We start from the raw sequence: 26,848 nt of genomic DNA, 5'->3' as shown, positions 1-26,848 counted from the left end.
AATTCTTTTTTAAAATGGACATCATAATCTTTAATCCGTTTCCACAGACTGTCTTTGATTGCATCTTTACATCATGGCTTTGTTAACCCACTTTTTTACATGTTTACCAGCCTTTTGTGTTTTACATGCTTACCTGTGGATTTGAATATTAAATAGAGGACTTTCTGGCATTAGGGAATTTTTTTTGAAAACTGTATCCACACTATCATTGTCGAGGCTTCCACAGACTATTGCCTCACACTTTACTTTCAGGACCTCTTTTCCTCTCCAGTTTTTAATTTGAAGCTCCTTGCAGCAGGTGTCAGAGCTGCATGTTTCCCTCAAGACAGGTAATGCAGAAATGAATGAATGCACTTCAAAACTTATTGTTGTTTGATTCTTTTCAGGCAACTAATGGGGGAGGGGGAGAAAGAGAGGAGGGGTGTTCTTATTTGATCCTACTGGTTGCTTGCCCTTCCTGTTACCCCAAAATCCATGCACATAATTTCTCCAATGCATCTAAGTTCTCATTCTCTTAAGGAAGGATTGTTTCTGATTAGCAATGGCCCCACAACCAAGAGAACATCAAATATTAGATGTGAGAGGTTAGAGAAGTCTGGCAAGCCAATATGTATGGGCTTGTACAACTTTCACTGGAAGCTCATTTAGAAGAAGCAAGATTTTCCAGGAACAAATGCTTAAAAGTAAAGCTTCGAAAGCCATGTTTATGCACCTAAATAATGTGGCTCATTTTAAAAAATAGGAAGCACCCAGAAATGCCAAAATATGGCATTTGGAATCTTATGCTACAGAATCATTTTTTGAAATGTTGTCAGGAATGTTTGTTGGCTTGAATCTTTCAATTACCTGGTTTCCCAAGGGCAGCAAAATTTTAACAACTGGGACTTTAACAGCTGCTTTTATTCAAGGCTACTGCTTACTTGGCCTCAGCAATGATGCTTTGTAGCAATGGGTAAACTGCAGATGTCTAGGGACATATTAACCGCAAGGCAGAACTGCCTCTCCTACTCCTATGATCACCTTGATAATGGGTCAGAAGGAAATTAAATCTCCTTGTATCATGCCTAATCTTGAAATCTGTGCTACAAAGATGATGTGCCTGTAGAAAAACATAATGAGTTCCTTTGAGGAAAACAATCTTCAAGGTTAGTCTATGCTCCAAAGGCATAACACTAGAACCTCCCAGCTGAGAGAATAATTTGGCAGAATTCCCATCCTAAAATATTTGGGGATTTGCCTTCTATGCTGCTATTCCACATTAACTTCCACTGATTCTTCCATAGATTTTACTGCTACTACTTCCCTTCCGTGGCATCAGACTATCCTTATTGGGGCAGTCTTACAGGTGACTGTTGTTACATGGTTCCTCTCTCAGTTTTCAGGAGCAGGTATTTTAAAGATACTTTGTTGGTTTTTCCTTTTGTGATTTACTTTTCCACTTCCTAGGTCCACACAATGCCAAGTTTTGCTATTTGCACAACAAAGACAAGGCATTTTACTAAGGGCTCTAGAGAACGTCCCATCATTGCCCCATTACACTTGTAACCAAAGAGAAGGAATAGAGATACAAATTAAAAATATAAATAATAAAAAAACATTTTCCTGGTACTGCTTACCCGCTAAGCACACCGAGAACCAAGTTAAGTACAAAAAATGACCCTATGATGATTAGTGTAACAAAATAGATCCAGGGCCAGTCCCTTCCTATGGCATCATTGACCTGGAAGAGTGGAATGATAATTAGTGAGACAGGCTCAGTTTCTGAGCACTGCAAGACTCCAGCCAAAGAGATCCCAAGTCACCAGTACCACAGATTTATCTATTTGCCTTTACAGCAGTTTGTGATTGAGAACAAGCTTTCTCCTCTCCAGGTTAGCTGGAGTTCAGAATTTTGGTTAGACTGAAGTGAAATACTTTCATCAGAGAATAATACTCTGCTCTTCCATGCATTTTGGCTGCTGGAGTTTTAAAAGTTCTTTGAGTGAGAAGCAACACAAAGCTTCCTCAGATTCAGGTGTTTAGCTGTTTGCATGGAGGACAGGAGGAAAGGGATCCTGGTGATGGGGAACAACCCTTATTATGGAGTCTTGCCCTGCAGCATTGGAAAAAGGACACCAAAACTGGCAGCTTACCCGCTCAACACACCAAGAACCAGATTTAGAACGAAAAAGGATCCAAAGATGACCAGACTGACAAAATACACCCATGGTAACTCATAGCCCATAGCGTCCTGCATCTGGAAAGACGAAGGAAAGTTAGAAGACAGAGAGGGAAAGCAGAAATGATTAGGTGAAGGAACAGATGGAAAGGTTTGTAAACAGAGTCTCTACTTTATGCACACATGATTATATCATATCATGTGTGTTTTTTCCCCTTTATGTTATCTTAATGTATGAGTCTTCCCTTTCATTTCCTTTGTTCTCTGTTTCCCCATTAGTCTGACCTTTTGGGGTAACTATTAAAAATAGCAGCTCTTATCAACAGTCACCACGGAGTACAGTCTCATATACTAGTTATTTTCCATTCTAATCATAGGTGAGAACTGTGCTACTCAGAGGGCAGTGTGCAGTAACAGCTGGCAAATGCTGGCTCTTTAATGGCAATTCTCTGGTAACTGCCACACTGTTCACCATAATCATGACAGTCCTTGGGTCCCTTAGAGAAAAATCCTGACAATGCCCTTCATTTTCTGATGGTTTGGAGTGCTTTCTAAACCTTTTTAACCTGTTTTTTTCTGTCTAAAGATGCTACTTGTGTCAAAAAGGGACTCCTGAATGTCCTGATTCCTGCAGTTTCTGATTCTGTAGCTGAATGGTGTGATTGCAATCCCAGATTTGATAAGACAGTAGGTGGCTGCATACTGAATAGTCTGAGCACCAGAACCTGGCTATATGGAGAACTGTCAGAATAAGTCTTGTAAGCACAAATACCATTATAAGGGCCACCCCCTCTCTTAATATCCAGTTAGAATTTCATGTGTTTGAACGTTCAAGTGAAAATATATCATCACCAGTGTCATCTTTCTTCCCGTCACGAATATAACATCATTTACCTCCCTTCCAGTTCATAAATATGAATCTCCTAGGCAGATATGGCACCAGCAAAGCTACTAGGTTGTGGGCAACATCTTCAGGAGTATCTATATGACCTAGGAATTTAAGTTTGCTATTCAAAAGTCCCCAAATTGTATTTATAATATTTATTTGAGTATAAGTTGACCCCCAAATAATTACATTTTATATATGGGGAATGTATAGTTATTGGAGATGTGCTTTGAATTTGTCCTCCTCCCATAGCAATAGCAGGGAAAATAAATCTAGGGGGATCAGGTAGTCCTCTTGCTCTCTGCCTCTCCCCAACTTTGTCCCTCTACCCCCTCTATATGGTCAAACTTGCTTTCCTTGAACACGTGGAAATAAGAAACATATTTGAAAACTCTGACCCTGAAATTAAATGTAGCTGTGGGAATTATGCATATAGTACACACAGACTTAGTTCACCTAGAATTGATTCATGCTATCTTTTTCATAACTATTGCAAGTTTTAACACAGTTATTCTACAAGCACAATTTAGCATGTACTTATATATAACACTAACTATGCAAAATTAGAAGGCTCTTAACTTACCATGTAGTTTATTGGTCTGGGTCCCACCAGAGTCAACATCATTTCAAGCCATGGTGACCCCAGAGCTTAGCACTACTTAGTTTGTATCTGTACTCCAGATACCCCCAACAAAGGAGCCATGTGCTAATTAGCTCCCACTCCTGACTGGAACCAGATGTTTTTGTCATAAGTCCTGGGACCCTCCAAAAACATATATGCAGATGAAGCACAGGCCAATTTAGTCTAGCTCTGTCTCATGGTGGGCGGGACCACAGTAATCATATGTGACAGGGTGAGAGAGTAGGCAACAGAGTTAATTGTTTGGGGCCCCTTTTGGTGATGTTTGCCAGACACTTCAGACTGTTGAAGAAACAGAAATCATTGGGAATGGGAAAGAAAGATGCAGCTCAGTTGTGGGAGTGAAGAGGAACTTGAAATGTATGTAGTATAGTGGCTCACCATGACTTGAAAAATAGTCAGTTTGAGGGGGACTGCACTTAATGGGCAATATTCCATATTTGCTTAGGTTGGTTGTACTGATCTAGCCTTATGGCAGGCTTAAAGAAAAAGAAAAAAAAACAGGTTTCCCTCATTACCTTTTTTGGTACCAAGGAAAAGGTACCAGGGCTGATTCTAGCCCTTTCTGTGCTAGCTTCTTGGTCCAGTGCTACAGAGAGAATACCCATCTATTTTAAGGAACACTTACAAACACATACAAAATGGCTTCTACTGGCATCTTTGCTGAATGTAGGTTATATGTTTTATAGTCACATTTAGCATTGGCTGTGCTTAATTAACTCCATAGTTGTTTTCCATTACTGAACAAATATTGCTTTTGGCAGCAGTTGAAATGATAGATAATGTATTTAATGAGATTTCCTTGTATGCATTTAAAAAGAGAGGGACTTTTCCCTCTCATGCTAATTAGGAGCAAAACCCCTCATCTTGTATTTGAGTAAATATGGCAGTAAGGTACATTGGAAAATTGTATGAGACTGATTTCTATTCATAAAAAACATTCCTTGCCTTGCAATTTAAACTTTTATCATGATCACAGAGGTAGAAACATTCATCATTACTATGGCCATTTACACAATCTTTGGAGAAGGCAGAACTCAAGAATTCCAGGTCTTTAATAGGAGGAGGTAGGGATGTAAGAGTTATAAAACCAATTGTCTGCAAGTAGACACGCATCTTTTTTTTTTCTTTTAAAGTACAGTCTCAAAAATCCCACTCCAGAACTTTCCAACTCTAGTCTGGTGACTGTTTTTGGCAATAGCCCACAGTTAATGGGGCAAGCCATGAATCTAGGCAGAGATCCTTCATTTGCATCTTAATAAAAGAAGCCTCATTAAAAAAGGGAACTCAAAGTTTCTCTCAGCCACCTCTGTCTAAAGAGAATTTATACATGCCACTTCTGGAGAAGAATTCCTAGACATCCCTGTTTCCTTCACAAACATAGGAGTTCCTATACCTGTCTTCTCTCATACATATCTATAGAATTGTTCAGTGGGTCTTATATATAACAACAATAGTGCCTAATATTTACCTAACACTTTGCATCCCAAAGGATCCAAAAGTCTATACAAAAATAGACTGATAAAAAAATTAAACATCCACCTCTAAATTCCTGGCTTCTTTGTCACAAAACACAAGACACCGCTTAAGAACAGCCCAGCAGCACTGTATAGGAGTGCAGGAAAGGAGGAACAACATGTCCATTTGAAATCACAGACAGAAATTTGGCAACCAGAGTATAATTATACAAACTGGAAGTGGGCCAGAAGATGAGGCTTAATACTCTGTCTCTTATGAAGAATGCCAGGGCATTTTAATGACTATAAATTAACTTTGCAAAACTGCCATAAAAATGTAAAAGTGCAGGCACAAAAATGACTTTACTTCCCTTAATCATGAGTGATGATGATAAAAGAAACTTAACAATATATTACTTATCCATCAAAAAAATTACTTAGCCTGAGTGAGTGGATGAGTGAAGTTTTTAAAGGCTAGAATAAGGGTATTACTAAGCTCATCTGAGTCAGATCCATAAAGCACTATTGCAGAATTAGGGGACCTATCAGCAGGGACAGAGTTTCCTGCTCAATCCCACCCCATCCTAAGAAGGGGATGTGGCTAGAATATGCAATGTTCTAGACACTAATAACTAAAGTGTGGTCCTTGGTGAACTATAACAACTGGAGGCTGCCTGAACTGGCCTTGAGAACTTGGTGCATTTTGGACCTCTGATACAAGAGTCCTGGATCTCTGAATAGTTTTCATCTGCCTTTTACTGCTCACTCTTATGTATAGAAAAATGGCTGAGCAACAACTGTATCAGTTTTATCTGTTTGGTCTAAGTCATTAGATTTTAATAAGGAGAAGGTTCTTTAGCATGGGCCAGATCCTATTTTATTGGCTAGGCATCCATGCATACTTATGGCACTTAAGTGCTGTATTATTCCTATTTTCTTGTGTTCCTGAAGAAATCATGAAACATCTATTTCTGTAATGCATCTTAGCTTTAACACTAATTTGTAAAGCAATAAAAGCAGTGAGGATGGGGAAGGCCTACCTATCTTTTGTGTTAATGGCTTTTCAGAAACTCAAGCAGAGTGGATGGAATAGGATTGCAGTTAGCAGTCAAATAGGTGGAATATGATCTGGCTCTATGTCTCTTCCTGGACTCGGTCACATAGAGCCTTGTGTAATGCTGAACTCTCTTATGTTGCATTAGGTTCAGTTGGAGGTGAAAGGAACGAAGAAGCAGGAAGTCCTTCTAAGTTGTAGATTCTCCAAGACTTGACTTATTTGTGGAAAATACAACCTTCTTCTAAAAAAGGCAGCATAGCATTCATTCTCTAGATATTCATGAATGTTTGGGGGGGGCAGGATAAGCAGAAGAAAAATCATGGGCCGCTTAACAGGAATTGGAAAAGAAAAGAAATACTTTTGCTCAGAATAACAGCAGCAATGTATTATATGCAGAAAACTTTATATCTTCAGGTAAGATCACAAGTCCCCAGGCAGGAAATACTTCCTGTAAAATGAAGCTGTCTCATCAACTGGGGACAACACACTACATTATTATCAGAAAACACCCTGAATCTATGTTTAGTTCAAAAATCTTTTCTGGCTATTTTTCAACATTGTGACTACGTGGCCATTTGTCACAAACATAACACCACTGATAGCTATTGGAGGCTTTCATTGCAGAACTCACTTGACTTTAGTGTTGGCTTGTCCTGCTCATTCTACTGAAGTCAAGAAGCTACACAAGGTAACAGTGACATTAGAAAATGATTTACTGTCTACATGGCATTGAGTTTGGGGACTGAGGGTGTAGATGCACCACACATTTACACTGATGTTATCTACTTGTATTAATCTGCTTCTACATCAAGCGTAAATGTGGTGGGGTACAGAATACAGATTTATTCTAGTGCACATAACTCCATTCCAGGAGTAACTACAGGCCAGTGTAAATTATACTGGTGTATGAGTTGTGTGTCCATGCTTCTAGTCAGTTGTATTTTGATGTAACCACTTGCTCAATGCAAACAGCTCAGCACCTTGTGGCAATGGTCTATAGCAGCACCCACTGACGACAGCAACTACCAGACAGCCAGCCATCTGTCTGTCTGTTCTGGACACAAGTATAACTTACACTGCTGTACAAATGGATATAGGTTACCCTGGTGTAAATGTGTGATATCAGCACCCTGAGATTTGCAGGATGGCTCATGTATGAGCAACTCCTGCTTAACGCTGTTTCACTTAGCGCTATTTTGCTATAACACTCTTTTTAAATTGATACCTGATTTGACTTAGTGTGCAGTAAGTTTTGTTATAACGCTTGCAGTTGCCATGTTGGGTCATTAAAAACACTTGCGGTTGCCATCTTGGATCATCAAATAGTTTCAGTTTCACTTAATGCATGTTTTGCTTAACGCTCAGTTTTTCAGGAACCAATTAAGAGCGCTAAGCAGCGTTTGCCGGTACTGTTGCCATCAGACATAATCTACAAAAAGATTATTTCTCTAGTTCCGGTTATGCAGCTGCTGGGCCTTCTGGCTGCAAGGTATATTTTCTCTTATCTTTCCCCAGTTGGACATTTATTATCAACCATATGAGCTTTAACAGAAAAGGCGGATCACCTGGCAATTTTATGATTATGCAATGGGACTACTGTACTATGTAGGCCTGAATGATTGCACCTTTGGAGAAAGGTTGGAGTGACTGCAACCTAGTGTCAATGAAAGAATATATGTGATAATTGTGAGATCAGCTGGAATCTGCATTTGGCACCACTGCTGATAGTTTGCAGAAATACTCCTGTTTCCCATCTCAATATGATTCCCATCTCTTTTCTCAGCCGTCACATCCTCATGCATGTGTTTTACTATAAGTGGTCAGAAATGTAGTACATGACTGAACATTAGGCCTGATCTATCATTTATAAGAGAAGGAAAAATGGTCTTGTGGATGAGAAACCTGGATTCTATTCTAGCTCTTCACAAACCTTCTGAGGCTAGAAACAGATGTTGCCCAGCAAAGTAGATCAGCTGTGCAGGGATATATCCTGGCATAGCTGATCCATTTCATTGGGCAAAACCCATGTTGTCTGTTGTCCCACCTGTTGATCTTGTGAGACAACAGGTGATGTGTTCTCTGTTTGTTATCTCTAGGAAACCCAGAAATTTCTGGGTCTGCATCTCTGCAAGCAGGGAAACCTGACTTTCTCCCCTTCCAGAGACTCTGGAGATTCTGGGGATGCTGCTCTGAAAGAGGAGAAAGCTAGGAACTGTTGTATAGTATGTAGTCCTCAGGCTGTGGCTGTTAATCAGCTAATTGGTGATCTCAAGCCTGGACCACACCAGAGTGCTCCAGTTTTCCTTCTTCTCAAGACAGGGCACATCTCTGGAAGCAGGGAAATTAAGCATTCGCTGCTTGCAGGCATGCATCATTGGCAATCTTCCAGACCAAAGGCAATGAAAAGCGATGTCTTTTTCTACCCTCAGTGACCTTGGGAAAGTTGCTTCATTGCCCTATGCCTCAGTTTCCCAATCTGCAACTGTGTACTAACCCATCTCAGAGTAAACTATAAGATTAAGTGAATATTTGGAAAAGAGCATAAGATTCTCATAGGGAAGGAACCACAGTAGTCCAAAGTATAATTGCTACTAGCGAGCTCACACAGGAGAATATCTTTTGAAAATCTGAAGCACTGGCATAATAAGCAGAGTTGGTACCCAGGGCAAACCCTGCTGCAGAGTTGGGGGTGAGGGTTAGGCATGGGTTCCAAGAAGGGCTGTTGGGAGGGTGCAGCAGTCTTATCTATGCCATTAACTCCTAAACCATCTCTGGGCTGAGCTACTGTTGCTGCTGCTACATGCTCTATCTGCCCCAGCTGTTGCTTTTGAAGCACTAGCAGTAGCCAGGGCATGGACTCTGTCAGGGTGGGGTGTGATTCCAGTGCCCTCCTAACTTTGTGCCCAAGGTGGGTGTTCCTCTTGCCCAGCCCTAGTTTCCATACTGATCTAAGAACAGTCGTATGCCTTGGGAATGATTTCTAATACATCACAGATCAACAGATTATGCAGAAGTTCATCTGGCCCTGTATCCTAGATTGTTGCATCTTTCATAAATACCTGTTTGGGTAGTAAAGGGTAAAATCTATTGGCTGCAACACAAGTCCACTGCTATAAGCCAACTTTGGGAATCATCCCAGAGGAAAAAAAAATACAAAACACCTCTCTAGTTATATTGGCAACAATCAATGTTGCCTACAAGTTTGGGTTGTTAATAGTTGAGGAGCCTATTCAGGTGCTATGCAGATAGACAGGTACTGCTGCATGTCCAAGTGGGCCTACTCTGCATGGTGTACTGTAACAACAATTCCTTTCTTACTTAACAACCTTCTTTGTTTGCTATTACAGCTACATCTTAGCCTTCAGCTGTAGTTAAAGGCTTTGAACATGCTGATACAGATAATCCCCCTGAGCGGCAGCAATAGCTGGAATTTTTAGTTCTGTACTTTGTTAAACCTTAACCAAAATTAGCAGTTTCAGCATAAGCTAAGTGATGAAAAGACGTGGAGATGATTCTGCCTTTGGGCCCTTGGAGGCGGTAGTGTGATTCCTCCAGATCCCGCGTGGAGTCATATTGGGATGGCAGCACAGGCATTTCGCATAGCTGCTATCATGTTTCAGCTGATTTTGGGGATTTCTGTTTCCAGGTTGTTAATCTGATGCATTTCACATGTATTAAATTCACTGTGCTGGTAACCTTACTCAGGGGCTCTGGCAGAATGAATGATAGTCACTCATATTGGAACTATGATCTCTACTAGTAAGGCAACCTTCCCCACCTACCTATTTAATAAGTAATAACAACATATAGGGAGTGGCCTTTAGAACACTCAGTGCCTAAAGTGGGAACAATTTGCTAGACTGTGCTACCTTTAGGAGGAACTTTGGGCCAAGCTGTACCCCAAACAACTGACAGCCTTTACAAACCAAATCTGAGGGAATCACTTCATCCATCAGTGAAATGCATCTGGAAAGGAAGTAAAGCAGCAGTTCCCAAGGAACAGCATTTCAAGAGACAGAATGTAGAACACCTTATTAATGGAAAATATGGCAAAGCTCTGGGTTGAGTGCAAGTACATTATTTGGAACAACAGGGCTAGCTTCCTGTCGCTTGTGAACACTGCTAATTGATTTTTAATGACTGAAGAATATTGCTGTAGATTTTTGAAAATGTAAGTCAAGTGCTTCAAGTACTTCATAATGAGGTGTATAACTTTTTCAGAAAAACATTAATCAAGAAGAATGGGCTACATAATGAACCTGAAGAGTGGTTAGCTCAGAATTTATAAGAGGAAATGTTACTTTAGGCAGCACTGAGCCAACCTGTGGAATTCACTGCCTCAGGGAGTGACTGTGCCAGAAACTAGGGGTATGGCCACCCACCACATCTATAGTTGCAGGAAAGCTGTGCTTGTGACCATAAGGGAAAAGAAAGTATTATTTTTCAAGGAATGATCTATCTGCTGAAGCTTACAAGAGAACAGGCAGCACTATATAACTGATCAGAAGCATTACAGGGTGGTGGGGGAAACTAGGAGAAAATATGTTTCCTTCCTGCTAGAAGCCCTGACATAAGAAAGCATCTCTATTCTGGAAAGGTGCATAAGCACATCCTTAACTTTAAACACGTGTTTAAGTGTTTTCCCCAACTGGCCCCTGGAGAGCAAATTATAGTAAAGCAGTACTCCGCTGCTACATAAAGGTCCACTGATGTATTAGCATAGAGCCATATGTTCATCACGTGCAGATTATCAGGCACAGCCACTATCTTGGGATGGGAGAATATTGAAATTAAAAAGGTCCCAGTACTTTGGATTTAAAAATGATTTTTTTTTTGGCAGGATCTAACCTCCATTTTCTCCCCTTCCTATGAGCAACTGAGTTACTGTACTGTATTCCTCAAATGTTTATAAAAATGTAATTTTAAGTTTGTATGCTTCTGGCTCAGCACTGGAACTACTACAGTTCATGTTGGAAGTGGCAGGGGGACAGAATACCCAAAACTTATCGGAGTCCTGGCTCAGAAGCAATTAAAATGAAATGCACAAAATTCCAGCTTTCTTCTTCACAAGTAAGGCTATGCTGACATCATGTTAGGAAAAAAAAATCTGTACTGTGCCAGCCAGTAACTCTTAGAGTAGCCTACATTTTCTAGGAATTATGCCTCAGGCCAGCCTGTGTGGCCCAAAAAGGAAAAGATTCAACATATTCAAGCACTCCTGCTACTCTGTCCCTACAATACTGTCTTTCCCTAAGACATTTAAAGGTCCAGTGAGTTTTTTAAAGCTTTTCCCGTCTATAAGAGCTCATCCCATCAAGAAACTAAAATGCAACTGATATGACTGGTCAAATATAACTAATACTAACTGACTTCAAAATGTGGAGTATTAAATATACACAGAGAATTGTCTGTGACAAATCTACAGAATAAAATGAACAAATCTTTGGAAAAACTTATTGGAAGTCAGATGTTGATACCTTTCTTTACATTTGGTAGCATTCAACTGGCTGTCCCATTAAGTCAGTACAGCCAGCTGAGGAATAACTAAGTATTAATTCACAGGGGAAAGGGTATCACAATCTGGCCCTGAGTAAATTCAATTAAAAATTTTAATTGAGGAAATCATGATTTTTGTGGACATTTTGCAAACAGAAAAAGAAATGGTGGAAGACATTATCTTCTGCAAATTAGTCACTTAACTCTGGTGATTACATGGCTTTAGGAACATCTTGGTTCCCAAGAGTTTGTGGGCTTTGCCTGGAAAGCTCTCACTAGCAATCAAAGTAAGCAAAAGTCTGGCTAGGAGGGGAAGGTTTGACTCTTCCCGTTTTCTCTAGACTTTTTTTTTTTCCTTACAAGTCTAGTCATATCTGATAGTAAACCAGTAGGGCTGTGCAAAATTTTGCTGGCCATTTTGTTTCGACACTGTTTTGACCATTTTCAAGGTCAAAACTGTAAAATTGAGAAAAAACCAAAGCTGGTTGAAATAGCCTCGAAACAAAATGTGGCTGGTCGAAATGTTTTGAAAGTTGAACCATTTTGATCATAGGCTGAGGATAGGAAGTCAGTCCAGCTGGGCTGACTTCCCATCCCCAGCGCAAGATCCGGCATCCCCATCTGCTTGATCGCATGGCACCAGGGGTGGGAGGCGCAATCAAGCGCGGGGCCCCAGGAACCAGCCCAGCTGGGCTGCCTCCTGGCCTAGCGCAATCAAGCACAGGGCCCTGGAAACCATCCCAGCTGTGCTGCCTCCCACCCCTGGTGGAATCTAGCAGCTGGGCTGCCTCCCACCTCCAGCGCAATTTAGCAGGGGCACGGGGAAGCAGACCACCTGGGCTGCCTCCAGCCCCGGTGCGATGTAGCGCTGGGGATGGGAAATCAGCCTAGCTGGTCTGACACCTCATCCTCAGTGAAACTTGAAACAGCATCAAAATAGCCTTTCTGTTTTGATGGAACAGAATGGAACAAGTGTTTCAACTCAAAATGAAATTCGAGACGATACACTGTTCCCTCGAACCGGTGAAACTCAAGGTGAAACGGAACGGTGCCATTTTGCATAGCCCTAGAAACCAGCTCCCCAGGTGATTAGGTATTTTCACAGATCTTTGTGCACTGGCCTGTGATTATGACATTTGAGATATGAAGAAACATGTGGCTATATGTGTGGCTGTTTACCACCACCGGATAAACTTGGGACAGTTTCTGAAATTTTTTTCTCTCTCAGACCCATACGTGGTCTTGCTTATATTGTAACCTTTTATGTAGCAATTCTCATAAACATCCTAAATATGCACTTCAAAACATATCCAAAATCAAGGTGATCTTGATGTTGGTCTCTTCACCAAGCTATAGACAATAAGGTTGTTTCTAAGGCAATGCAAAACCTCCAATCCTGAGCCTCTAGCTATTTTGGCAACAACTATGAAGAAATAACAAAAGGGATTGTTGTACCTGTATAAGTAGCATATCTGAGATTTCTATTGCAAATCTCCACAAGACTTCACAAGAGATGTTGTTACACAAAGAACATCCATATGGCCCCAAAGTCATCCAGGATTACACCTGCTACTCCACATCAGACCCACCTATGGTATCACAGTATGGTTTCAGTGAAGATGGGGAGTTCTTTTATCTCTTTCAAATTTTTATCCATGAAAAATCCCATTGTGTAGCTTTACTCACTCAGTTCTTGATCTGGCAAAGCTCTTGACTGCTTAGATAACTTTATACACGTAAGGAGTCCCCCTGAACTCAATGATCAATATATTGTTAACTGCATAACTGAAGTTAATGGGATCATTCATGTGCTTGAAGTTAGGCACATAAATAGCTGGACTGGGACTTGACTTAGAATTGTTGAGAGAGGTATTAGAATTGTTGGCCTTCTATATGGGGAGGCTTTTTCCCTGCAAATTCCCTGGAAAAGGTCAAGACAGAATGAGACATTTGAACACCACAATGGTTGATGTAACAAAACAGTTTTAAACATTTCAGTCTTGGCAACTGAAATTTTAGTGCACCAAGAGAAGAGTTCATGTCCCTTTTATTAAACTTAAATATTCTTTCAGCTTCTCAGCTTTCAAAACCCAGGTGATAAGGCATGGAAATTGCAGGTTTCAGAACAAACAAGACAAGGGTGTGTAGAGGAAACAACAAAAAAACCTGAAAATATTTTATAGGCCATAAAATACTTGATAAAACTGTTACCAAATAACAAAATTACAAAACCACCCCCACCACTGGTAACCCATCTCCCTTTTCTAAAATTTATCATTCCTTCCTGGATGGTTTTTTTTTTTAATTGTTTAACTTTATCACTGTCTTAAAATAGTCTGGTGCTTTGTCTTTGGCAACATTAGTAGAATTACTGATACGGAGAAGGCACCAGAGAGCTCAACTTAAAGACTTTACCTTTAGCCAATAACAGTCAATGGGCCAACTACTCCTGTTAAAAATGATTATTCACTGTGTTCCTTAAATGGACTTCATTTCACAGTACTAAGGAGAGGACAAATCTTCAGCAATTCACATTTACCTCCTTGGTTCCAAATATTTACTTTTCTGGGTTTCATTACCATAGTATCTGAATTCTAGTAAATTTTACAAATAGAGTTACCATACTTACAAGAGTATAAGGCACAAAAATGAGTTGAGCACTCTTAATCGTGAGTGATGATAATAAAAGAAACATAACAATATGTTATGTATCTATAAAAAAACTGTATGATAGATACCTAGATCCTTTCTTAAAATGTCTTCAAGAAGCAGAGCTAGGGAGAGTGAACTTATGAAAGGGCAGGAAGGAGCAAGAATGGGAAGTGAACAATCATTTTGTTGTATGTCTACTGGAAAATCATAACCAGCTGGTGTATGTTAAAGCAACAAGTAGGCTGTTGTAACCTACACCGGAACCAGGACTTGAACAAAGATACCCTTCTAGTTAGGAGCTGTCTTAAGGCAGATAGTTTGGAAACATGAATTTACATGTAAAACATTCCTGGGAGATTTACTACTGTTTTACATTGTTAGAAAGGCATGTACTAGTTACCTTCAATAAGGACTGCCCTGATCATATCTGTCCCTTTAGTACATGACAAGGAGAAACATCCTTACTAGGAGAATTGGTCAAGTAAATTTATTTCCACTGACACTTAGTCATACTTTAATCACTCATTGCATGTCAGTTATATCCTTTGAGGATATGTCCATTTTCCTACTTAAGTAAAGCTATGTAGAGTCCAAGATGCATACTAAAAACACCATCATTTGACTATCTATCCCTCTGTATTTTACTTTGACACTGAGACCTTCAGCTGTGCTCTTCAGTCCCCAGTGTACACCCACGAGATTCCATGACATTGTTTTACTCTGTGGTCAATTTTTGTTTTCATTTTCCTTGTGCTTTTGGTTCACTCACACACTTCCTTTTTTCAGTCAGCTGCTCTTTAGCAGCTTGAATTATTATGGGAATTATAAGGTCTGTGTGTGGGTCATTTTGGGATTTTCTGTAGAGAAGGAAGATAATTAAACTGTGCATTCAAATTCCAACAGGTCAAAATATTTGTGGTACATAATGATTGAACTGGAGCAGTTACACTGCAAACCGTTCATGCTGAAAATGTGTAGTGATCATGTATTTTTATGGCATGTTTGTTCTGCAACAGAGGGAAGGGGAGAATACTGGTTCAGGTGTGTTTATTACTTGCCTTTATTAAACCTGTAATTTTGAATAATCTCCACATAAATATAACTGTAAAACATCTACTCCCATTAATGTATGCTGGGTAAATCCTCACCCTTTTTGAAAATACAGGGATATATTTTTAGAATCTCTGGTGACTAGAGGGAACACATAAATGCAATTCTGTTTTTAGAATCAGTCAAGTTAGATGGCATTGATTATGCTATATTAGGACATGAATAACAACAGAGCATAAATTGTGTGAATGTCTAAGATGTTCATCTTTGGCATGGAACACCTTCATTTTAACTGATCAAAATATCAGTGAACAATTCCTGTAGTCCAGCGCACAATTAGAGGAAAAATAGTTAAAACTGTCTAAAATATATCACCTGTCTTTTATTACACCCAATTGTAGAACTTTTACATCCATCTAGTGAGAACAGAGGAGAATGCTGTGTTCCTGTGAAACGGGTTTGCCATACTGCGCTTCTATATACAATCTTGGATCTACAGCTAATATTCCTTACAAAGGCAACCAAATTCTGGATTACAATGAGACTTCTGTCACTCATACTGATCACAAGTGATTGCCTCACCAGCTCGCCTGCCTCCAGGGTTAATAGATTACAAATGAAAAAATGTTCTATTTTATTTTTATCTTTTAATTTATTTCAATTCAGTCTAGCATGGGGTAACTTGGCTGTATAGATAAAGGTTAATCAGACTCTGTCATCCACTGAAACTAAGGATGAATTATTTGTGATCTGATGGTGGATGTTCAATTGCCCATGGTTACTTTTAATTTTGTCTAGAGATAACTTGAAAAGCATAATAATCTCTAGGTTTGAATTTTTCCCCCGAAACAGAGAATAGAAGCCTATTTAGAAACAACTCAAGAGTTCTTGTGAATTTGGATACCTTAAGACCACAGAAATGAGCTGAGCTAGGCAGAGGAGCTGAACCTTTTTGGCAGGAGTGCCACAAATTAGTCCCACACTCTCTCTCCAAGTGCCACTCAGATCTCCTTCCTCTGCCCAAACTGCTGCTCTGCTTTCTGCTCCCTGTTTAATAAGCCCTGGCCAATCTTCTGTCCTACTTTCTGCTTCCCTTATTTGGTGAAGCCTTATTTGGTGCTGTGCTGCCTGCCCCTCTCTGATCTGCCACATGCCACACATAAAGGCTGCTCATGCCACACATTGGTCACTCCTGAGCTAGGGAATCAACTTGGATATTGCAGCTGTACACAGAATTTTTTACCATAATCCTGATGTCAGCCCAAGTGTCCTTGCCGAGTTTAATCTTAGGCCAAATCTAACTGTGGTTTCAATTGAAACAGCAATTCTTGTTCCTCCCAACGAGCACTATTAGGTTGTATGACAAGCACGGAATGGTTTGTGAAATTCTGCCTCATAAATGGCAGCATTTCAGTGGTCGATCTGTTTCTGAGAAAATATATTCAGATCTTTCTCACAAACATATACATTTGGAATAACTTCAGAGAAATCAGTCAAGTTATTTTGAATTTAACTCAGCATGAAATCAGAATCTGACCCACAGTCTGCAAAGTATTTGGGTAGGTAAATTAAACAAATTAAATGTAAGTATAACAATCAGATGAACTGATTAATCCTGTCACAAAGCAGAGAGTTGAATTCAGTGATCCACTGGAATTCCTGTATGAATTCACAATGTCCAATGAGGACAATATGCTGCCTATAAAAATATGGAACAAGAACTCAACTGTTTGATAAGATATACCTTTAAGAAAATAGATAACAATGAATCCACTTGTTTTGGGATGATTCCAGTTTGTTAATAGTACACATGTACAGATTAAGGAATATAAAAGACTAACTGGACTGACAGTGATCCCGACTTGAAAATAAATATCTTTTAGACCCGATTTTCAAAAATGCTGATTAAAAAATCCAATCTGCAAGCACAAATGGATAATCATGTATGAATCTAACTGATAATTTGCAAGTAAAAACACCCAATTGTGGTAATTATACACAGAAATTAGATATTAAATTATGCACATATTTGCACAAACACATTTTGCAAAAGCAGTGGTTTATATACAACCAAACTTTCTAACACGAGAGCATATAAAAGTTTGGATCATTTTGCTCAAAAGTGAAATGTTGATATCCATTTCTTGCAAAATAATACAGCGACCCAGGTTTTGGAAGGTATTTGAACAGTTGCATATTTTGGGCATAAAAAGTAGTTTAAAAACTATTTTTAATAGTGGCCTGAGGTCATCTGCTGCCTGAGAAAGGACTGACTGACTGAATAGCCACTGTCTGAGGCTGGGAGAGGTAAATCATGGCTCAGATTCGAGGAGTACCTAGAATGGCAGAATGAAATCAGGAGCTCCATGAACACAGAGGTTGTACTGCCTTTGAAGAAGGTGCATTGTCCGCTCCTGGTCAGTTCTGCTTTCTTTGACCTTGTTTTCATCTTTTGCAAGTGGGGGCTAACATAAACAATGGCATTAGTTCTGCCTCATTGTAACAGTCTATCACTATTTTGCTTGGTCCTTGTGCAAAGTGCACAGCTGGAGGACTGTCTCCCCTTCCTCTATCTAGGTAAACAAGAGTCAGCCATATTTTGCTGCTCATAGCAGTTTGAGAAATGCCATTCCTTGTAGATGTGTGAAGCGGGGAAAACATTCTCCTAATACAAAGCACAATCCATCCTGATACAGCATACTGGTCTCGGCATTCAGCATTTGCTTATGTCCTGTCTTGCCTAAGACACTTCTGCCAGTGTACTTCTGGCATGATCTGCCCTTCAGCTCACACAGCTATTCCAGTCCTAGCCTTGCCACTGCCACAGCATCTGTTGTGATTTTGACAGATCTTTTCTATCCCAGTCCTATGGTCTATTTCTCTACAGGCCCAATTCATTTACACCAATGTCACGTCTTTTGACTGTCAAAACTGATCTGCCAAAATCAGGTCTCCATAGAGACAAACACCTCACCTTATTGCCATTCTCCTTATTAAAGGCTGCCAGTTGTGCTATAATGTTTGCTAGTGGTGATTTTGTGAGCTGCATAAATGCCCTCTAGTGACCTTCAAAATGATTTTGATTTGTGTGACTTAATCAAGATTTGAATTCAAGTCTCAAGAGGCAAAAGAGACTCTGCTTTAAGCAATGGAGCTGCCTTATTCCCTGTAAAACTGTCTGTTAAGGAAGAAAAAAAAGAGAGAATGCGAGATGAGCAATAGAGATCTTTGGAAAAAATCATCCAAGGCCTAAAGGCTATTCACCCACAGGGCTGATAGTTCTTTCATTAGACAACACAGTCCTTCCATCTCTCTTTGGTGCTTAGTTATTTAAAAACCTTTTCATCTTTTAAAGGCTTTGGAAATTCACTTGGATAGGATAAAGTGCTGATTTCAAGCATGAAAATATCCCTTGGGACAGTGCGTCTCAAAACCTAAAGATTTCATTGCATTTCAAAATCCAGGGCTTTTTCTTTCTATCTGTGTTTGTTTTCTATTTATATTTGCATACCTGATTATCCAGAAAAGGATTTTCTGTCCATTTTACCATACTGCTGTTTTATAACATCTATTTATCTCCATGCTCCTTCCATACAGATTGATACAAGATTTTACCGTGGATATATCAGAATCATGTTGACTACTCCATGAACAGGAATACCCAAGTACGTACTGTTAACTGATTCACATAGTCAATTAAGTCCTTAAAAATAAAGATAATGAGAAGCAGTAATGTAAACTGCAGATAAATACTCCCTTCATTACTGAAGGGAAGCATGACTGCCAGTTTGTCTATTTTACACCTAATCAATAGGGATGTGCAAAGCAGGCCCTGTTCGATTCAGATTTGAATCCCTGATTCGATTCAGCCCGAATCAGGGACAGTGATTCAGTTCATTGATTTGGATCACTGTCCCTGATTTGCTTTGGCCAAATCCGAATCTGAAGATTCAATGCTGATTTGGAGAAGCAGCATTTCTGACAGAGACACAGCTTTAAAAGTTTTTTCTACATACTTTTAGGTAGCAGGTGCGGCTCATGAACGCTGCGATGCTGGGGCACATGGACCCTCCATGTGCTTGGTGGCGAACCTGGAAGTAGACTGGAAGTACTTCTGATCCACTTCTGGGTCCCCCCTGCACCTCCCCAGCTTGGTGATCGGCCGCAGGGGAACCCCCGGTGCCCCCCCCCAGATCCAGGAGGCACCAGTCACTGAGACAGACAGGCACGTGCGCCCTCCCCCCACGCTCCCCGGTGGACCTGGAAGTGGACCGCAAGTGCTTCTGGTCCACTTCTGGGTTTGCTGCCAAGCGTGCTGGGGAGCCCCCCGTGCTTCTGTGGGACACTCCATGTGCCCCAGCATCATAGTAGTCACAAGCCCCTGCTACCTAGAGGTATGTAGAGCTATGTAGAAAAAACATTTAAGGCTGTGCCAATGTCTGAATCACTGAATCTTTCCGAATTGCACAGCCCTACTAATCAATATATCCTAGTTTCTAGGTCTGGAGCAAATATCCAGGCCAATAAACGGATTGACTTGAATCATTATGTTTGAGATGATGAATACAAATTCTACAGATGCCAGAACTCACAAACGCAATACATATTATCTACAAGATGAAAGTTCATTTATGGTCCATAACATAAAACTATCAGCCCTTTTACTTTTAATCTCATTTACCACATGTGAATATAGCATATACCAAGCTAGCATTGAGGGAACCATAGAAAAGAAATCCTGAATTCACTGCCATTGCTATAACCTTCCAATAAAGCCATCTTCACACTCAGGAAGGCACATCAGTACACAAGGCTGATTTTTCTAGTGTATTTGTGTATACTATTATTTTATGTATGTTTGTACAACAAAAAGTATTGAAATACACATCTGAAAAACAAAGATAAGCAACATATGCATATCTGATTTCTCTCATCCCCACAAGGGAAGAATAATGAACATTATGATTTGAAATCATCAGGGCGATAAAATCACTAGGGAGTGGGTCTTAATATTTTCTAACTCTTTTGGGTTTTTTCCCCATCTGCAATTCCTCCCCTTCCCTCATTTCCAGTCACTTTTGTGGTATGGATAGCCTACTGATTCCCCATTACCAATGGGTCATTCACACCAAGTTGTGAAATTTTATGCTACTCACTTATAAGAGATGACTGAACTCAGTGAACTTCACCTATGTTAGAAATTCAGGAGCTGATCCCAAAGACCCAATCTTGTCCTCCAAGCACATATGATATTTCCACTACTCCCACTGCACAAATGATATTTGCACTCATGTAACTGGGGCCTGAATTGAGCTCTAAGTTCTGAAAGTCATTTGTTAAAATAAAATTAAGCTGCCAACAAATGAAAGGATTATAATGCTCTTTTCACCCATTTGCAGCAGGTTGAGGCCTAAGATAGCTCGCGGCTCTCTGACCAGTTAGTCTAAGGTGCCTACCTTGTGCCTGACTTCAGACTAACAAGGCTAATCGCCTCTCTTTCTACCTTATAACCATGTATTTTTCTTCCTAGGGGTTAGGGAATGGACCAAGCACAAGACATACAAAAAATAAGTCATGATCTCAGTGCCAGAGTTTCTGGGTGCCCTATCTTATACTCCTTAGCAATGCCTGCTTTTTTCATGAATAGCATTGAAAATCCATGCCACAAAAATCTGGGCCATCTAAGAGGTTTCAAGTAATGAACCCCTGAACTGAGGCATTAAGAATCACTAAGCACTTTGAAAACTGTCCTGACATATTGGCTCTGTCTCCTCCTTTCAGGAGAAGGAGAGAGACACAAAGATCTCTGTGGTAGAGAAAGCAGTAATTGGGAGAGAGTCCAAGGGAGAGGAAAGGGGGGAAAAGGGGTAGAGAAAGGGTGAGAGAGAGACAGGGCTATTACAGAAGTCCTTCACAAGCAGGAGCACCGGGCAGAGGCACTCAATTAACACTCCCCATAAATGCCAAAGAAAGAAGCTTATCCTGAAGGGAGAGCTTCTTTCCTAAAAAGAAGGAATGCCCAAAATGCAGCCTGAGGTCATCTGAAAGCTGCAGCTCTTTAAATCTCTTTCAACAGCAGCTGTAGAGACCAAAAATGATCAGCTGCACTTTTTTTTTCTGTAGGTGAAAGACAACAAGCTGTTGCTATTAATCTTTCCTGAAAGGCAGCAGTACAAGCAACTGTTATGGTTGCATGCACATTTATATTTGAAGAACAGATTAATGTAAATATTTATGCAAATAAGGCCTGGCCATCACTCTGGCAAGTCAACATGTGGCCCCTCAATGTCACAAACGTGGACATCCCACAGTACAGCATTGTAATAGCAGATGGAACAGATATAACCTTTGTGATCAGAGAGATGGCTTGCTCATGTTCTCATGTTTATTCTTTGTTATTTTTCACATTTGTGCCAAATCCTGCCAAAATGATGATAAAAAATAGCCAGTAAAACTCCTGAACTTCCTGGGAAAATAAAATGCCATGGAAACATGTTGAGAATCAGCCCATTCCCTCATGTGAAAAGCCTTACTAACTCAAACCTCAGTGCTGCAAGAATAAAGGGTTAGAAAGCACAACACAGCTGGTGAAAATTGGGGGTTGCAGCTCTGCCTTTAAATTTTCCACTTTGTGGCAATATCACTGTACTCCTCACCACATCTTCCTCATCAGGCTTCAACAGGCTGTGGAGGAATGAGAAAAGCTCACAAAACATGTCAAGGCTGTCAGCAAACTAAATTGTATCTATTGCCTGGTTTGTTCCCCAATTTGATTTCCTGACAGGAGTTTCCAGGGTGACTGTAGGCTCCAGTTTCAAACTCGTTTACTGAATCTCAACAGTATGAGCTCACAGATCCACAGACATTGAGGTTTGGAAGGAACTTTTTGGGTCAGCACGTCTAACCTGCTGCACTTGGCTTTTCCTTGGGGTGTGCCATCTAGGGCACTGCTGAATGTTTCTACAGATACAACCTCATTCGGATGTAGCTTGGCTGTTCAACTGTATTTATGGTCCTCCTACTAATTCCCTCCACCCCGCATTTTACCTAGTTTGGCCCAAGCTATGAAGTTTGGTTCCCTAAAATTTGAAGAGGCTGCAATCCTGTGTTCAAGTTCTGAGCTGGGCTGAAGCTGGAATCTGATCTTGCCTCAAATCCCAGTGGCTTCAGGTCCAATATTTTAGCTCAGTGGTGCTCAACCTCTGGCTCTCAAAGCCATGTCATTCAGCTCATGGGGCTTCCATAGGCCTGCAAACTAGGCTGTGGGTGAGCAGCAGCAGTGTTAACTGATCCTAGAACCATAGCAATTAGTACTGCCACCACTCTCCTGACACCAGATTTCTAGACCTTTAAGGAACCCTGTGGTTCAGATAACATGGCCCCATGTGCCACATCATGCTGTTTTGCTTTTCTTCTGTGGCTAGATCCAGCATGAAGGTTCAGGCCAAATCAGTCCACAGACCAACCCCACATGTGGGATTTGGCCTGAAGACTGGGCCTCACAGCTTGTCTAGCCTGTAGGGCCAGTGAGGTTGACCACCACTGTTCTAGCTCACGTCTACCTCTAATTATTGCCAAGATTGTTTACAGCTGTTAGTCTGAACTCAGAGCCTTAGTCCAAACATTCCCTACAGGAACTACAAAGTTGTGCTGTTTTCAGGCATTCTGGGAAAGGTGCTATAAATTATGGAAAACAAAGCAAATGTCTTTCCAGCTGTGGCTGTCTGAAGGGCTCATTAAAAGTATTGTTTGCTTGATCCTAAAATTTAGGCTACAAGGACCACAGTGCGTGTAGAATCCTAGGCACTGATTCTCCATTGCTCTGCATCGTAAGTAGGATTTTGCTCCAACACAAGGTGAATATTAAACATTAGCCTGCTTATTGGTTAGTACTCAAATACAAGATGAGGCTCCTCCCTGCCTCCCAATCATCATGGGGAAAAAAGCCCCTCATCTTACATTCACATACAAGCAAACCTTTCTAAATACAGTATCTATCATTAAACTGATGCCAAAAGCAACATGTGCTTAGTAAGGGAAACCAATTACAAAGTTGAGTAAATGTAGCCAGCATAAAGCATGACTATAAAACACATGGCCCACAGCATAGGGTAGGGCCAGGCTGGGTCAGGCCAGGCATCTGAATAAGATATATGGTAGTGTTCATTAAGTGCACTCCCCTTCAGCACAACTCTCTTTCAAGTTATGGTGAGCCACTACACTGGATACATTTTGACTTCTTTTGAGTTCAGTTTTTTAACCAGCCTAGGGGTCACTTATACACGTGACAGACCTCTGCTCCAACACATGCTAGTTAGCATGAGTTGGAGCATACTCAATCAACGGAATCTCCTGGAAGTCTGCTGGAGCTGCTGATTATCATGCTCCAGTAGCCTCCACATCATGTGTATTCAGCTTCCACACATTTCAAAATGGTGGCGGGGTGCTTTAACTAAAGTTTGTCAAATAAGCTTTAGTTAAAGTGCCCCCACTGCCATTTTGAAGTGCAGGATGCTGAATACATATGATACTGAAGAAACTTAATTGGAGCAGCTCTCTGAGCCACTCTTATTAAAGTGCGCCCCTTCCACCCCAGTGCATGTGTATAGATTCCCTAAATGCCTGGCAAACATCATTGAATAGGGCCCCAAACAGCTTACCCAGAATACCTGCTATCCTCTCTCTCAGCCTGTTGCATATGATTGTGTTCCTGCCCTCCATGAGGAGAAGCCAGACAAGACTGCCCTGTCCATCTGCATATACATTCTTGGAGGATCCTGGGACTCATGAGAAGAACACCCAGCTCCAGTCATGAGTGAAGGCTAATTTGCATGAGAATCCTTTGTTGGGGTGGGCGTGGGGGGCGCATCTGGAGAACACAAACATACAGAGCAGTGCTAAGCTGTGGGGTCACCATGGCATGAAACACTGTGGTCTCTGCTGGGCCCAGCCAAATGAACTATATGGTGAATCTGAGATGGATTTAAATGGTATTGTGTAGGGTCTAATGCATTATGGACAAGATGCCGTACAAGAGCCTTGTTATTAGCAGGGAACCTAGTTTTCTCTGATAAAAAAAATCCCAATTTTCGGATAAAAAAAAAGTAATCCAAAATCCACATTTTTCTGTGATCAAAATGAAACACTGTTATAATATAATATATATCTATATATTAGCAGTGTTTCATTTTAATTGTAGAAAATGTGGATTTTGGGTTATTTTTTATGTATATGTACGTCTTAAAAGTGTGTTTATGTGCTAAAACTTGCAGCAGTTTCAAAAAAGGTAACATGCATCAATTCTGGATGAACTAAGTCTATGACTATCTTTAATAATTTCCTTATATGCAAGTTATTATAGGTATGCTTATTTCAAGGTCAGTGTTTTCAAGTTGATCCCTCACTTCCATGTGCTCAGGGAGAGCAGTCTGATAGTAAGGAGGGGGAAGGGACTACAGGAGGAAAAAGGTGGGTAAGGGGGTGCAGAGAGCAAGGGGACTATCTGACTTCCCAGATTTATTTTCCTTGCTGTAGCAGTGGGAGAGGGACAAATTCAAGGCAAACTTCCAATAATTAGATTTGACAGCTGGTAAATTATAACAAATTTATAAATATTCCATATATAGAATCTAATTATTGGGAAGTCATTTTATATTTGAGTAAATATAGTATTGTGCATCTACTCTGTACTTATTTTTTACTATAGTAGTATGATCTGTCATGGTGCAGGATAATGGAAAACCAGGCACTAAGAACTGATGCTGCAAGAGGCAGTTCTGCATGCAAGTCCCACAGGTCAAGCTATAGGGACAGATTGCACCAAGACAACCTGAACAGGTAACAGATTACCACTTAATTTACATCAATTTTGTATATTGGTGTAAATTACACCTGTGTCCAGAGCAGACAGATAGACAACTTTTCTGGGGTAGGGAAATGCTGTAATAATGTCTACTATAGCATCTTGCTAGTAATTGCAGCAGGGAAGCAGAAACAGCTTGCTTACATTAAACAAATGGCTATTCTGGGATACACCTATACCAGTATAATTTATACAAATGGAAATTCATCTCTGCTTTTTCCAGGGTAGCTCCATGTGGGATTCTAGTAAGTTACACTGGAGTCTGGCAGTACACTACTTTTATTACACTGATATGAAAGCAGTTTGCACCCAGTATAAACAGGTTGTTTGTCCAAACCCAGAGTTTAATGCCTGTTCTATAGTCTATGTCACTGGTACTGAATCTTTTTGCCTTGTGGGCTGAATTGGCAGTGCCTGGTCCACCTGTGGGCTGGATCCATCTGGCACTCCCAATCCAGAGCAGGTGCAGAAGGCACCATCTGGCCACATGGAGGCGGAGGGTGGCAGGGGGGCAGGCCGGCCTCAACACAGCCCCACAGGGGGAAGGGGGTATACCCGGCCCCAACGGGAGGGAAAGGGGTTGGCTCCGACCACCTGGACAGGGAATGGGGTTTGGGGATCTGGCAAGGAGGAGGGTTGCATTAATGGACACTTCTGCCCTGATGCCAAAATTTTGGACCTGTGGGGAACCCTGTGGGCCAGATGCAATGGCTCTGTGGGCTGGCTGCATTTAGCCAGGGGGTTGGAGGTTGAGCACCCCTGGTCTATTTAATTAACAAGAAAAACTTCCTGGAAGGGACAGCAGCAAACCTAATAAAAAAATTAAAAATAAGCCCTGTACAGGGAGGTAGAGAGAACTGTAGCTGATTAGACAAGAAAAAGATCGAGGAAAGACATGATAAATGTCTACAAATACTTAAATGGGATGTTATAAAGTGGACAGGGATTAATTATTTCCATTAGTAAAAGAGAGAACAAGAAATAATAGGCTGCAGCAGAGATTTACTTTAAAATGGAGATGGGCTGTATCTGTGCTATTTGAATCTGCATGCATCACTGAATGTTCCTACAATTCATAGGTGTTTGGAATAAGGGCTGGTTCAGGCTTGTTGCTACTTCAAATATTTTAAAATTCAGTTTAGGCAATGGAACAAATTCACAGTTACATATCTGTGAAAATGAGGTTAAGGAATAAGATCAATCTTGCTTCAGTATACAGTTAATAGAATGTCCACTAGAAATTCCTTCCAGATCAAACATTTCTAGAGTCTAATAGCTAGGATGGCTTGTGTGTCCAGAGCATGACTGCATTTGAGGTTCAAATCTACCTGAGAGTTCCACAGGGAATAGCATAGGGAGAAGTCCTGGAAGGTGGATGAAAAAGTAAACGTTCATCTGGCTGAACAAACAAAAAAGATATTACTATAGCTAAGGTAGAAATTGCTTAGCCTCTATTCAGTTGTCCATCCCCCTTTTGTAAAGAATTTGAACTCCTGTTTGAATTTAGATGTTAGATGCTTAACCTCTGACTTTGACGAGACTTAAAATTATGTTTAAGTGTTTTGCTAAATAGGAGTAGCCTTAAGTACA

The 26,848-nt window shown here is 40.6% G+C and overlaps 1 protein-coding gene across 7 annotated transcripts in view; it reads right to left on the bottom strand.

Annotated features, from left to right (window-relative positions):
- CACNA1C (calcium voltage-gated channel subunit alpha1 C) overlaps positions 1-26,848 on the bottom strand; it is a 665,915-nt gene that overhangs the window by 189,488 nt on the left and 449,579 nt on the right. For 4 of the 7 annotated variants that reach the window (XM_090043440.1, XM_090043443.1, XM_090043446.1 and 1 more), the window contains exon 8: positions 2,133-2,236. In XM_090043440.1, the coding sequence (XP_089899566.1) occupies positions 2,133-2,236 (104 nt within the window). Of the gene's footprint in view, positions 1-1,616; positions 1,721-2,132; positions 2,237-26,848 lie in introns of all 7 variants that reach the window. The other 3 variants (XM_090043444.1, XM_090043442.1, XM_090043441.1) reach the window with 1 other exon arrangement.

Source organism: Crocodylus siamensis, chromosome 4 (assembly GCF_052110815.1).
Source record: "Crocodylus siamensis isolate JL-2025a chromosome 4, ASM5211081v1, whole genome shotgun sequence".
In the NCBI taxonomy this organism is placed as follows: domain Eukaryota; kingdom Metazoa; phylum Chordata; order Crocodylia; family Crocodylidae; genus Crocodylus; species Crocodylus siamensis.
This window is presented reverse-complemented; position numbering and strand designations above follow the sequence as displayed.